Below are 15,664 nucleotides of genomic sequence, written 5' to 3' on the forward strand. Positions count from 1 at the left end.
TGCCCTAGCACGATCGGCTGGTTTGGTTGGCTTCCGATTTTGGTTGAACTCGTGTGGCCAATAGTTGGGATCGATCCCTGGACATCGATCGCGGAAACCTAACCTGGTATAAAATACTCGCACCGTGTCAAATGGCCTATCATTAGCTGGCTGCCATTTGCTTAATCAACACGCGCATAGATTAAAATATTAATTTAGGGACGAAAAACGACGTGGTGGACCAGGTCCTTGGCCACTTCTAGCAGGATAGGAAAGTGTGAATAAGAGTGCAAAACAAAAAGCTAAGGAGAGCAGCAAACAAAAAAAAGGAAAATGAAATCGTTCACCTATCTACTAGTGTTGGGCAGTGCTCTGGTGTTTAGTGTCATTTCTGGTGCCTCGATAGCTTCGAATCTGATTGAAGAAGCCACCCCCAGGATTGCTTCCTCGGAGCAGCTCATCTCGTCGATTGTGAACGAGTGTTTCGAGCATGACAGCTCCTCGGCAATGAACTGCCTCAAGGGCAAGGTGCTGGTCTATTTGGATGGCCTGCTGGGACTTCAGGAGGAACAGGCTCGTGCCTTCGAGGAACAGAACGTAGATAAGGTTATCTTCGACCGGGTTGCCCGTGTTCTGGCAACGAACGAATTCCGTCTGGCGCTGCCCTCGGAAGAAACCGTCGTTAGTTATCGGGCCGATAAGGGTATCAAGTTCGATTCGATCCCGGCCGGACTTGCCACTGGTGGGTATTGCTAATAGTTTATGCGGAAAGTGACTGGTGAGAGTGATTTTTTGAATGAACAAAACTAAGCGAACTTCTCGAAAGTTACCGCAACAAGAACTTTAACATATCATCTGAGCATGTGAATGAAATTAAGTATGCATGCAAATTAGCATTTTAACCTTTTCTAAAAAATATATTAATATTATAACGTGATAAAGCGGAATATTTTATTAAGTACAAGCTGATTTTACCCGGCCTTGCTCGGGTTCACATATATTAATCGAAATGAGTCGTTTGACTTTTTGAAATTTTGAAAGCTTTTTGTTCATCATGATAACAAATTGGACCATGTTTGGCCATGTGAGCTTTATAAATTTTGTTAGTCTTCTTAAAATTTTAATTGGGATTATTAGCAAAGTTTATCGTTTTCATATTATTGAATAACTAATAGTTTTTAGGTTTGCTAATAGAAATTTTAAATAGTTTCCCTTGAATTGCCCGGATTTATCCGGATTTGCTAGAACATTTGAATCAAAACTTGAAGTAAGTCCGGTCAGGCCCGGTTTCCCGGATTTTGTTGCAAAAAGCCCGGATTTATTCACATCATTTTTTAAACTTAACATAAACTGTGATTTTATAATTATTTCTTTTTTTTTTCATTTTTACGTTCAAAAGGAAGTTTTAAATGGCAAGTTTTAGAAATCATCATGACTCGTGTTAGGAAGCTTGATATACAGTTTAAAATCTGCTGATGCGGTTTGTTGAAAACAAATATTGCAAGTATATTTTTCGTTATTTTTTCTGAATAATTCCTCGGTTTTGACCAAGTTTGCCCGGATATTGCCAGGATATCAGTTTGAACATTTTAAAATCAAATGCTGGATTTGAGCAGGTTTTCCGATAAAATTGGCTGTATTTGTCCGGTCCCGATACGGCAATTTTTGGCAACCTCATTTTACACCCCATTTTTTTAAGAAGCTTCAATTGAATTACCCTTTTTTTCGTCAAATGATAAATTTTTTTTTAACTTTTCCATGGGTTATTTAGTGAAAATCCAATGTATTAAGCTTGTAAACAAATGTTAACGACCTCTTTTCAAGATCTACCCGTAGAATGGAATACCAGATCGCAGCCATGAACTTACAACCCTCAGTTTTATTAATTGTTTCCCTATGAGAAGTTTCGAAAATGGTTGGTTCCTAAAAGCTGGAACATTGTTTTTCAGTCCAAATAGTTATTCAACTGAAGAAGTCAATTCATAATTAACATGAACAAATGTATCCATACTTTATACACTGCATATTCTAGTAGATCCTCAACCACTGTTCTTCTCAATAAATTTCTAACAGGCAAGTAGTTTTTCCTATCGTAAATAAAGGCTCATTATCGCAATCAAATGCCTCGCACCGGTACTACGTGCTTTGAACAGTAGAAGGAAAAAACACCCGCCAAAATTTCTCTTTTCAAACTTGTTATGCTTAGCAAGCTTCGATTTTATATCCAGTACACATGAACTCTGCTGGATGGTTGCTTCTAATGCCCGGCCCATGGTGATGGTTAAAACAACCCCGCCAAAAAGGAAAATTCGGTTTTGAAAAATGGGTGCCATGACTTTTGGTTTATGGGAATAAAAACGAAAGTAGTATGGGAGGGTCCTTTTTCTTAGGTGGGAGGGGCTCATAACTATTACTAAAACCTTACCATGGTTCAACTACATCTCTTTACAAAATTTGAAGCTGATCGGTTAAGCGGTGTGGATTTGTATAAGGTGCATACAAACAAACAAACATATATAGTCCAACTCATCTTTATATATTAGAAGACTAGCTGATTTTACCCGGCTATGCTCGGGTTCACATAAAACATAAATCAAAATGAGTCGTTTTACTTTTAGAATTTTTATATTAAACTATGTCATTATAAGCAATTTTGCGCATCTTTGGCCATTGTTCAGTTTTTTATTGGGATTATTCACTGTGTTTATCGTTTTCGTTTTATAGAAAAACTTAAAGGTATGAGCTTTAAATTAACAGACATACCAAATAATTTCCCTTGAAAGTTTATTCATCACGATAAACTTTTTTTTCATCCACCATTTTTTAGGAAGTTTGAAAAGATTTGGACTTTTATTTGTTATCTTCAAATGATCAAATTGTTTTGATATCTTTCCCATCCTGCCTCAAATAAAAATCTCTTTTGGATATCATTCCACTTTTCAAGACGGATGATCTCCCTGTACAATGATATATAAGACCTTTATCTACTTTGAAATTTCTAAACAAACATCTGAATCTGTAAACCATGTTGAAGACTCACATTGCATGTTTTAAACTATTTGTGTACTTTTTTCGCTTTTTAATTTCACACTGTTTTATGAGTACTTGGTTTTAAATGTGAAAGTTCCACATTTAGTTTTTTGAAGTATTTGAAAACAAACCACCTCTGAACCGAAGTAACCATTCTAATTTTATATGTGAGTTACATTTCAATGTTCCTATTCTTGGACATTCATCCCATTAATGCTTGTGAAGTGTGATCAATTTTAAAGTTCATTTGTTTAAATTCGCTGTACTAAACGGTTCTACTATAAGTTTAATCTAAATTGGATGGTAGAATTGAACAAATTGACTCAAAAGTTATAAATTGGCCAAAGGATTAGAATTGCATAAAACTGAAAACCTCAGATTTAATTAATTGAAAGTTTCATGTAATGGATTTGTTTCCAAAAGTTTTTCCAGATAATACACGGTCAATTTTCTAATCCCCCGTTAAAATTCCCCGACGGCTATTAAGGCGTTGAAATCGAGGCCTTCAACTTATAACTCTGAATCTTATTATTTTTTTCTTTCTCTATGAGAGATTCTAAAAATTCGACAATAGTTGGTTCATAAAAGCTGGAATTTATGAAAATCGGTTCATTCAGCTGAAGAAGTCAATTCACTGTTCACTGTTCAGTTCACTGTATATTTGTATAGCACTTTGAAAATCACTACAATTCTGTTCATTATATTTCTAACAGGCTAGTTGTATTTTTCAATCCAAAATGTAGGCTCAGTATTGCATTCAAATATCTCCTACCAGTACCACGTGCTTAGAACAGAAGAAGGAATAAAAATACCCGCCAAAATTCCCCCTTTCAAATTTTCAATGATCAGCAAGCTTTGATTTGCTTTCCAGTATACGTGAACTTGGAATGGTCGTTGCCCGTTGCTAATGCTCGGCCCATAATGATGGTGAAAAAAAACCCCGCCAAAGGAAAAAAATCGGTTTGCCAAAATGGGTGCCATGACTTTTGGTACGTGGGAAAAAAATCGAATGTTGTATGGGAGGGTCCCTTTTCTTAGGTAGGAGGGGCTCAGAACTATTACTAAAACCTTACCCTGGTTCAAACACATCACTGTACCAAATTTCAGGCTGATCGGTTCAGCGGTGTGGATTTGTATAAGGTGCATACAAACAAACAAACATATATAGTCCAACTCATCTTTATATATTAGATGAATAGGGATTTTGAGTTTGTGGCCTTTGACTTATTTTTTTTTTTTGATTATAGTCATTTTACCATCTTTATGGCATTCGCGACTTTATCAACGTTACAGTTGGCGGATCGTTATTGAAAAACTTATCCGGTACAACTGTGTTCGATGTTTACTCTTGGGCTCGAACTTGCGGATATCGGCTCAGGAGACAACAGGCTTGCCAACTGAGCTATATCACAAGCCCCGCCTTTGACTTAGTGATATTTAATATGAACATCATGATACTATAAAATTTCAGTTTCATCTACAATTTTGTTCTACATTATTCTTAATCAATCAACGAAAAATTTGCTACTGTCAACTGGGGCATCATACGATACTTTTCAACTTTGATTGCTTCTAAATACACTATGTCCACAAATAATCATACCGCTTGTACATGAAAAGTTTTAAGATTGATGGGACATCAATCTGACGTAGTATATTTGTGATGTTATAACGCATAAAGCTCCAAGTTCAGTAATTTTCGATTTTGTTCGAATTAGTTTTTACATTTTTTCTGCCCATGATTACAAATCATTCATACATATATACATTTAAAGGTGAACAATACTTAAAAAAAAGTTAACTTGCTGAAATCGTAATAATTAATGTTTGGATGGATGAAATTTTGAAATAAACCAACGCGTGATGCAAAACAATCATTTTCCAGCGTATGGAAACAAGATTTAAAAGATGAATTTTTGATTTGCATTTTGATGCGTTTGAATCCAGACTGGCAACTGAATTATAAAAATATGTATTTAAAAAATGTGGTGATTGTCTGAAAAACATTTTAACACCAACAGTGTTGGTAGAGGATAATAAAAGCAATATAAAGTTTAAAGGTGATATCATTAAGCCAAACCGTCATGTTGGGTAAAGGTTTTACGGCATCAAAAATTGTAAAAATTTGTGCATCTATTGCTCGCTTTTTTAATTTTGTTTATGAGTATCAAAAACATCAAAAACCATCTCACGATGTGAGAAATTAGACATCATCATTTTGTCATCATTTAATGATAACACGGTTACAATATATTAAACTTAAAAATTTAATAACTGTTGTGGTAAAAAACCATCGAATATTTATTTTGCCTCAACTCATCCGATAACTTAGGTAAAAAGTGATAAAGCTGATTTGTTTTTGTTTAGCTGTGGTTCACACAGCTATTTAAGCTCTTAAACCTGATTTTTTTTACTCACTTCAAAGTTTTTCCTTAATAATGTCATGACAGTTTTCAAAGTCATACCGATTGGAAGCTGTGGAACAAATTTCATTATCAATATTTCATGCAAAAACCACTAGTAATTTTTTAACTGGCCCAAAATTCGCTAATAACAAAAGATTGTGCTCAATATATTGTGTTTATACCATGGATAGCCAAACTCCTCAGATCGGCTTGTCAAGTAAAAGACAGTAGGGTAGGTGTACCCACCTCCGTCATATCCCTCTTATTCGTCTTAATTCATGAATGCATGTTTTAGAGCCGAAAAATAACTTTACACTTTAATAGACTACTTCACATGATAAACTTACGCCTGCGAATTTATTTTCTATCACAAATTTGTCACTTTCAAACTATTTTTTGAGATAATTGATTTTAAAATCTCGAAGTGAAATTAATTATTGGCACACTCCGCCATATTGAAAGACGAACTTAGTGATTCCCCCAACGTGTTTCTTTGTTTTAACGCTTCCTGTCAATGCATATAACAATCAAAATCATCAAATTCAACAGAAAAGCGTTGAAATAAAATTGGAAAAATGATTTCAAGCTAATCTGAACTATATAAATTTGTCAATATTCGATTGAAATCGAATCGCTCGGCCCCCATAATTCGTCGTAATTTTGCGACAGGAATAGGAAACCGTTTTGCCAGAATTGGAATTAGACCGGTTCATTTTTACTATTTTTTGCTGACCACAGTCGGGATTTTGAAGCTAGGAACTAGATGCGCTGGGAGATAAGTGCAAAAAGTCTTTTTATATTAATAAATTACTTGAATGTATTCAGCATTGCGTATAATGCATGGATTTAAATGAAGCTAAGTGGTTGGTGTTTTACAAATTATTTACTACCAGTACCGTGCATAATTTAATAGACGTTTGAGTGCACGCAAGAATATCTCCAACTTTACACATTTCTAACGTTCAACTCCAATGACGTTGTTTCTTCATAATTTTATATTTTAAGATTTGATTATTTTTGGTTCGATTATCTGATGACACTAAACCTCTCTCAAGTATTTGAAACATTAGGTACATCAATTATATGAAAATAAGACTTTTTTTTTAACTTCTTTCATTCAAACTGCATTATCTAACATACGACCAAAGGCTTTGCTCTACAAAATGGTCACTGAGAGATCCTTGAAAACTAAAACATAAACTTCTCCAGTTTTCAGAAATTCTCTAAATGGGAATCAATAACTGAGGAAAAAAAATCAATTCCTCGACCGCTAACCTTGATTTCTATTGAATTTTGACGATGCATGGAAATCGATGCAAAAAACTCCCGTTGAAGTTCCAAATGACAAGAGAATTAAGATGAATGAATAATTTAAACTTTGAAATAAGAGTTCACGAGTCTCTTGTTTTGATCTCAATACAAGTTTGGATAAAAAAAATCGGAAGATATGATTTTTTGTACATAAAATCGTTCAAAATAAAACAAAATCGAAGCCCTTTTTTATGCTGATTCCTACCATATAAGTTTTAAAACTTGACTCATGTTTGCTTCATATTTTATAAATTCTCAGTGAATTTTCAACAAAAGACGTTTTGTCATTTTTGACATATTACAGTTTGAATGAAAAAGTCGAAAAGTTTTATCGCTCGTAAAAAAAACTCGAATAGATGAGCTGAACCAGTCTAATGCGCATTACACGCATCAACGTGGCGTTGCTTTGTTTCGATATCCTTCGCCAAGGTTCCCACATGTATAAGAATACACATGTTGACAAAACGCAAATGTGATTCTGCCTCTCCTCAAATGTCTTACTATTCAGTCTCATTACGTAGAAAAACATATAGTTCTATTAAAAATGTTGATGTTCTTTAAATATGGGTAGTTTTTGTGTAAATTTGTGCATTGTAATTTGTGTTAAATGTCTGTATGAATGTTATGAAATTTTATCTTACAGACAAATCCTGGATCATGGCAGCCCTGTCCGTTGGAGAGTGTGTTGGTACAAAATACATTTGCAGGGTGTGCTGCCTGCAATTGCCTTAGCCAAGCAATGGTACCTAGATACAATAACGCTACCTTGAGATTTCTTGGCAAGACCATTTTATTGCGACTTAGAGCTCATTCGAACTTTGCCGTTATTCTGCGCGATTGATCCGTGCGAAGTAAATAATAGCATTTGCATGAACCGCAACCGCAAAATTTCAAATCTATACCTCATGAGGGAGGAATAGTTTGAGACAATTTCGGTATAATTGAATAGAAGGTATAATATTCTGCTGCCTGCAGATGCATTAGCCAAGCAATGGTAGACCTGTTTACAATAAAGCTATCCTAGTTTCATGGCTTATTGCGACTGGTTACCAGAGGTGCCAGGTGTCCTGATTTATCAGGATTTGTCCTGATTTTCGAGAGACCGTCCTGATTTTTCAAAAACTCTCGCGTTGTCCTGATTTTTGAAAATTGGACACTAAAATGTTATTAATTGTCCTGATTTCCATAAAAACATCTCAAATATAATCGAATTTTTAGTTAAACTTTGAGGAAATCGAACAAATCTGTAATAAATAGTTTAACCCATTTAACAGATGGTAATTTTCGATTCAGATGATATTTAAATGGTGTTTTTCGATATGAATTGCAGGCTAGCTAAGAAACTGCTTACTGTTATTACATAAATCAAGGCGTTTACAGCACCACAAGAGGTGTCCTGAAAAATCCTGATTTTTTACATTGTATTGTCCTGATTTTTGACGAAACCACCTGGCACCCCTGCTGGTTACTTGAAAGAACTTCTGCTGTTATCCTGTGCGGTTGATCCGTTCGATGTAAGCGAATGCTAATTGCATGAACCGCAACCGCAAAATTTTAAATGTATTTCTGAAGAGAGTGGAAAAAATTGAGACAATTTCGGTCTCCTTGTACGACGGAATTAGGAACCTGGTACGACAATGAAGGAACTTGAATGAGGAAAATAAATCATAAATTGACTAAAAAGTTCGTAATGGATTGATCTATTTCCTTCATAGTTTCATAAAACAGTATTAGAAATATAGTTCAATTACTAAACATCAGTTTTAAAACAACGTGGAAGGCAATTCTATTGAAATAATGAAAAACGCTTCCTTAAGCCGTTGTCGTAGGGTCCTTTACCCTACATTTTTTTCATCTGTTCCCCTTAAGCTGTGCGGGGAGAGATAAATTGCACTGCGATCAATAGTGAGATTCATTCTGATCATCCAAAATACACACCTTTTCGTTGGAAAACTCCATGTATCTGTATTTATCCTCAAATTTATCATGTTATTGAAGAAAGATCCTGTAGTAGAACAGAACAGAATCTACTGAGGGGACAATTTCTTGCTATGGGTTGGAAATATTGCGAAAAGACTAAATTGAAATATTTATTTTTTAAAATAACCAAAGAATTGCTAACCATTTACTAATACTTTTCAGGGAGGATATTTTGGATGTTAACTTTATCTTTCTGCCTTATAATGCCGTAACACATATCCTCAAGGAAAAATTGGAAGAGTTTTCAAGGGAAAGATTCATTTTCCGGAATGGCCATGTCATAATTTTGATCATGCCAAATCAAATTTTTAACACTGTTTTGATAACAAGTTTTCCAAGCAGTTTTTATTATTAACAGTTTTAGGTTTTTCATTCGTTATTTCGATGTTTTATTAATAAAACATGATGTGCGTTTATAGAAAATAGCACTTCAAAACTGTGTATTTGTGTTATGGTAAAAAAGTGTTATTTCAGAAGAGCTTTGAAATGGTACATGCTCCTTTTGTTAAATTCAAAATAAAGTTTGACCGATGTTCAAAATATAGTTCGATTCTATGAACTTGAAGTTAAGTTCCCTTTTCTTCCTTGGGGTGGTTCAACACGGAGTTCAAACTGCTAACTCAAAACTGAACCCTTTTTTTCCTTCGGCGAGGGAGCAAAGCTGAGTTGTTGACTGAAATACGCATCATATGCTTCTTTTATTTATCAAGCTAAAAATGGTTAGAAAAATTTACTTACATGACTAAAAAAACACCCGGTAATTTCATCGATGGGGAACCTAAAGTTCATAACAAAAATATGCTCATACGCTTATGATCTTAGTTTTGTCATGATCTTTCACGTGGAAAAGGAATTTTTGATGAAACATCAATAAGTCACACAAACGCAACCAATTTGCAAATCATAGCTTGTGGGGAATCGTGGGCTACACATCTTGAATCACCTATATTTTTATGTTTTTATACACATTCAGAACTTAAAATACGTTTTACTTATCTGTAAAGTTTTTTTTTTATGCCAAATGAAGAGTTATGAAAAATATTTTGTTCATCTATATATATAAAAAGCAATTTCTGTGGGTTTGTTTATTTGTTTGTTTGTTTGTTTGTCCTCTATAGACTCAGCCGTCTTAAGAGCTAGAGAGCTGAAATTTGGCATGTATGTTCATTAGGACCAGGAATGATGAAAAATGTTTTCGGATTTTCGGATGACCCCTTCTGAAAGGGGTCGTCCATACAAGACAAATATTGTTTTCGCGATATTGACGTTATTTTTCGTCGGATTGTGACGAAAATTTGCACATGAGGGTTTTGAGAGATGGCCAATCGATTTCAGGCATTGCATTTTGGGTCAGGGGTCGGCAAAAGGGGTCGTCCATATCGACTGTTTATTGTTTTTGCGATATTGGCGTTATTATACATCAGATTTAGATGAAACTTTGCACATAGTAGTTTTGAATGACGAGCAATCAATTCAAGATGCTAAATGCGGAGTCAGGGGTCGTCCAAAGGGGTCGTCCATATTAACTTTAATATTTTAGTGATATTGACGTTTTCATACATGGGATTGGGATGAAAATTTGCACATAGGAGCTATTAGGGACAATCAATAGATTTCACTTATCCAAATTAAAGTCAGGGATCGGCCAAAGGGGCCGTCCATATTAACAATTCACTGTTAATGCGATATTGTAGTTATTATACAACGGTTTTAGATGAAAATTGGTACACGAGAGTTTTGAAGGACGGGCAATCGATTTCAGGTAATAAATTCAGTGTAAGGGGTCGGCAAGGTGAAAAAATAAATGAAAACGATGGTTATCTAACAAAAACGGAGCAGACAAATTAGCGATTAGCGCTTCAATGCCGAACACTGCATTTTTGTAGGTGATGGAAAAAATTAGAGAAACATGAGCTTTCAAAGAACGAAAGAACATAAGCCGTAAATATCATGAATTTTTCTAAAAAGATACAACAAGCGGAGATTGCAGGTTCAAGTCCTGCCAGTGAGCCGTTGAATCTTTTTCGAAAAATTTATGATATTTACGGCTTATGTTCTTTCGTTCTTTGGTAGCTCATGTTTGTATAATTTTTTCCATCACCTACGAAAAAAAATGATTTGATGATTTTACCTAATACCAATGGCTCATTAAACAGCGATAAAAAAGAGTTATTTCAAACATCTAGATCTTATCGAAGGCCCTTAAAGTTGGTGTTTAACCTTCCAAAGCTGTTCGCGAAATATCCGTTTCGGAGAAATTTGACTTGTAGTATGTTCTTTTTCTCGTGGCCGCAAATGTTGACCGATTTCGATGATATTAGATTCATTTTGAAGGCTATTTATTCTAGTTTCTAAATATTTCAAAATAAATAAATTAGGTTGTCTGTAGTAGGTTCCGAATGAAATAAGTCCTAAAAAACAATTTTATTTTAAAATTGCGTATAATTTCTGACAGCTTTTCAGTATTTGAAGTTTTTTTATTTGTGGAATTGTCTATGTGAGCTGGACATTCGCAAGGAATCACTCAACATGCAACACACGACTGGACCCCATCAAGGTTGCCTACTCAATGAATGCCACGACAAGCCAACCAACACACACAGAGGAAAGCGCGAAGGCTTTAGGCATCACTTATACACTGAACTGGTATCAAGTCACTAATAGACTATGGCATACCACACATTGTCAAGAATACATCTATCTGACGATGTATAAACATTAGGGGGTCTGATGAACATTTTGACCTCTATCTCGGATTTCACGGGAAAGAAATCCTACTTAAAACAAAGCCATCCAATTTTGTCTTTGCTTCGCTTTATCTCATTTCTCAATGAACCGATTTACTGAATCCAAATTGAAGTTTTTTTTCCGTTAATTTGATTATGATTTTCATAGAAAATCCTTGGTCTCTAAAAAAAATTCAGTTTTTCAGTATATTGGAATGATGATTAAGATGCTTTGAATCAGCGCTTCGGGTCATATTGACCCTAACGGCTTTGGAGGGTTAAGCAAGGTCGGAAAATTGCGGGACGTGGAATCCAAATTTTCAACTTAAAAACCAAGCAATATCCGGGCACATACGATCAGGAATTTCTTGAAAAAGTTTAGAAGAAAGGAATTGAAAAACCTCTGAAAACTTAATTTTAAATCGTGGCACATAAGCGGAGTTCAAGATTAGTGTTACAAAGGGGGAAGTGTTCCTAAATGCGCATATTGAATAACAGCATACTACTCAATATGCGCATACAGCCGATTGACGATATGGCTGGAGATTCAACGCATCTAATCAGTGCACTTTGAGAGTAATACGCTTTTGACACATGGCATGAAAAAAATTCGTTGTTATATAAAGCCAAAAAAAATTAAAAATTCAAACAAGATTTTTGTCAGTTTTGTTAAAATATATTGAATTTTAATCATCGTGCGTAAAGCTTCTGTGAACAAAAATTTAATGATTTTTCTTTGTTATTCATCTGGAAATTGGAAATTCAACAAATTGAAGCTTTTGCAAAGTTGTAAATGATAAGATATTGGAATCAGAGACAGGTTCTGAATGCCCATATCAGGCAGGTTAAATGCCTTTATCAAGAAAAAATAGATTAGTCTTATACATTTTTTACTTTTTATCATTGAAACATTAAATCTACGCTCAAGTCACAATCTTGCAGTGAAAACAGAAGAACTCCATACTGATCCGAAAAATACGATATGAACAAAATAACTCCATGAAATATGGCCATTTGACATACCTAACGTTGTTTCATGCAAAAGAACTAGTGATGTATAAAATTTCACCAAAATTTCAGCCTTGACGTATGCTTAACATCAGTTTCTACCTTTTTCAATTAAATAATATCAAAATATTGCAAGTGTTAATGAAATATAGCTAAAAACATAAATATGCGCATTTAGCCCGCCGGTTTCAGCGGGTTCTACTAGCAATGTCTTTTCCAAATCTTGTCTTGGTTAAACTCTCGTTTAGTTCAGCAACAGTTGATTTAGTTATAACGAAAAAAAGGTCAATATCAAACATCAAATAAGTTTACTCATTCTCTTGAATTTTCAACGTAATTAACAAGAAAGGAAGAATTTCGAGGTCTTAAAGATGAACTGTTCATATTTTGTTGCGGAAAAAATCATCTCAAGTGATTAAATAATAGTGGTAAATGGTTAAATAAGACGGATAAATTGAAAAATACTCATAAACATCATATAACCATAACTAACGTACTAAAACTATCCATTTTATTCCGTCGCCTGTCCCCGCTTGCCCCCTCTAGAATCCCGTGGTCATTTACTGAAGAAGAAACTCCTGCTTCCAGTTCTGCTGTTGCTGAAGCTCAAAATGAAGGCCCTGATGCCGATCTTCGTTGCCCTTATCGGTCTGAAGGCGATGAAGGCTCTTATCCTGTCCAAGCTGGCCATCACCATCGTTCTCGGCTTCATCATTGCTCAGCTGGTCAAGAAGTCCGGCCTTGGAATGCCAATGATGTCGATGACCCCAATGATGCCCCCAGCCCCAGCTGCTGAGTATGGAGCCCCAGTTTCAGCAACCAGCGAAGCCCCGACCTCCAGCTATGGCGCCCCCTCATGGGAATCGCAATCCGGTGGCCCGTACTCCCGCGTCTGGGAACCATCGACTTCCGGATCCTCCCACAGTTTGGCTTACAGCTCGTACTACCCAAGTTCCAGCTCGTATAGCTCGACTGCCTACCACTCTGCCTCTTCTTCGGGTGCTTCACCCTCATCCTCCTCCTCATCATCTCCCCCATCTTCCTCTTCTTCTTCTTCCAGCTCCGCCCATGCGTACTGAAAGCAGGAAACAAATCGCCATAGATTGAACAAATGTACAGTCAAATTTGGAACCAAAAACTATCCCAAAAAGAACTTATCAATACAAAACAAAAAAAAACTTTCACCAACCGATCAGAATTAATGGACAAATGGTTAACCCTCCCGATTGGACGTACCAATCGTGGATCGCGGTATGACTGACTAATTCTACTTTGATGCTTAATGCTGATAATTTATTGTTGCTTACTCTATTTAAATTATTTATTTGTGTCTCGAAATGTGCGAATGAATTGTATAAAACGATGAATCAAAAGATGCTCAAATACTTCATGCTTCGAAAATTCCCAGACCTGAAAGAATTACCGAAAAGGGTTTATTTCATTTACGAAAAAGTCATACCGAATGTAAATATACCGATGACAAATAGGGCCTCATAGGGAGCCACACGGATATAAGTAAATATAACCTAATTTCGAGATAAAACGCTTTTAAGTTGTTGTGTTAGACCATTTTCCATATATTTTTCAGCAACTTGTATTTTTGTTTCAAGCATAACATGTTCAATAGAAATAATCTATTACATAATCATCGAGGCACCCCTTGTTAAACGAATAACAGCAAACATCGCATTTCACCTCCCTCGCTCATACCTCTCGTTCCTGCCCCAGTCAACAGCCAGTCAAGACAGGTGCCACGTACCTACGTATCCACGGAAGTGGATCTAAGTTTGGGAGCAGCCGGAACAGATTTCCTCCGTTGCGGGCTACAGGTAAGAGTCCAGTTCATCTCTTGGTCGTGGTCAGATCTCACAAATGAAATTCTTGAAAATCTAATAAAATCATCATCATAACCACTTTGACTCTGAGACCATCAAATGTGAATAAATGATCTTAATTAATAATTTTATTTTTTAACGCTTGAAAGACTTATTAAGTAAACTAAAGTTTGAACTCCAACTCGAACTCAAAGTTCGACTTTGTTGATGACGTGCTTCAAAATCATGAAGGCAAGTTTTTTCAATGGATTTGTTTTAACTTAACCCTCATCCGCATTAGGGTGTCATTTTGACACCATTGCAAGTATGAAGGCTTGTAACTTTTTTTCAGAAGCTTTAAAATACAAAAATTTTTCGGGGACCCTGAATGAAATCAAAAGTTCTTCAATATTGCATCTTTACTTTTTTTATGGACGAACCCTGGAAGCCTGGACCAAAAAACTCCCTTTTCCGACTTTGGGTGTCATTTTGACACCACAAAAGTAAAATCTATTTAAGTCGTTTGAATTATTATGAACTTCATATAAAACTTATATCAATAGAAACCTTGTAATGTCAGTAAAATATGTTTAGAACATTATATACAGCTAAAGTTACAAGTTTTCTCGTTATTCAGCATGAAAGAAAAAAAATCCGAAAAATCATGCCTCACGAAAACTGCTGTAGTTTATATATTACACGTCCAAAAAAATATTTGCTTTATGTATATAAATGCTGAAGTTAATGCCTGCATCATGAAAACAAGAAATATTTTTGTGATCTACAAAACCTACTTTTCATTCGATTGCTAGTAAATACTGTTTGAGCGATGGTAGAGTGTTTTAAAAAATATGACTACAAACTTTATTAAAATTCTAACATTTTGCTGTCTTTAGATTTTCGATGCAACAAAAATTGAAATTACTGGAATTTTTGAAAGTTAGCTACTTTGCGCGATTTTTTCACTAATTGAAATTTCATCTGTTTTTGTGGTCCTCCATCAGGTTGTACCCGGATTTTTAGTGCTTTCTCGCCGTTTGAAGCTATCAAAACTATATCCATTGAAAAGGGAATTTAATCTACATTCTAGTGAGGTGCAACAATTTACGCTGTGAGATTTCACAAAAACATGAAAATTATAAACGTAAAATCATTCCTGAATTTCTAGAACAACAAGCAGCACGTCCAGCAAAACGTGTTTGATTGCTCTCCAAGTAGGTACGGTGGGTGGTGATTTGGTCAGAGAGCGAAGCCGACAGACGAAATAATGATGCGTGTCGTGACAAGCAAACGTGAACTACTATCAATAGGAAATTTCCAACCAAGAAACGTACGACACGCATCATTATTTCGTCTGTCGGCTTCGCTCTCTGACCAAATCACCACCCACCGTACCTACTCGGAGAGCAAA

At 35.4% G+C, this 15,664-nt stretch overlaps 1 protein-coding gene across 2 annotated transcripts; it reads left to right on the plus strand.

The window, feature by feature from the left end:
- Positions 1–13,819, plus strand: LOC129739024 (uncharacterized). 2 transcript variants are annotated; one of them, XM_055730397.1, is made up of 2 exons: positions 1–721; positions 12,986–13,819. In XM_055730397.1, exons 1-2 carry the CDS (start codon positions 313–315, stop codon positions 13,516–13,518), a joined length of 942 nt encoding a protein of 313 aa, XP_055586372.1. In that variant the 5' UTR covers positions 1–312; the 3' UTR covers positions 13,519–13,819. The 2 variants fall into 2 exon arrangements, with proteins under 2 accessions (XP_055586372.1, XP_055586373.1); XM_055730398.1 differs by having other exon boundaries at positions 13,028–13,819.
- Positions 13,820–15,664: the final 1,845 nt, after the last annotated feature.

This window comes from Uranotaenia lowii, chromosome 1 (assembly GCF_029784155.1).
Source record: "Uranotaenia lowii strain MFRU-FL chromosome 1, ASM2978415v1, whole genome shotgun sequence".
Lineage (NCBI taxonomy): Eukaryota > Metazoa > Arthropoda > Insecta > Diptera > Culicidae > Uranotaenia > Uranotaenia lowii.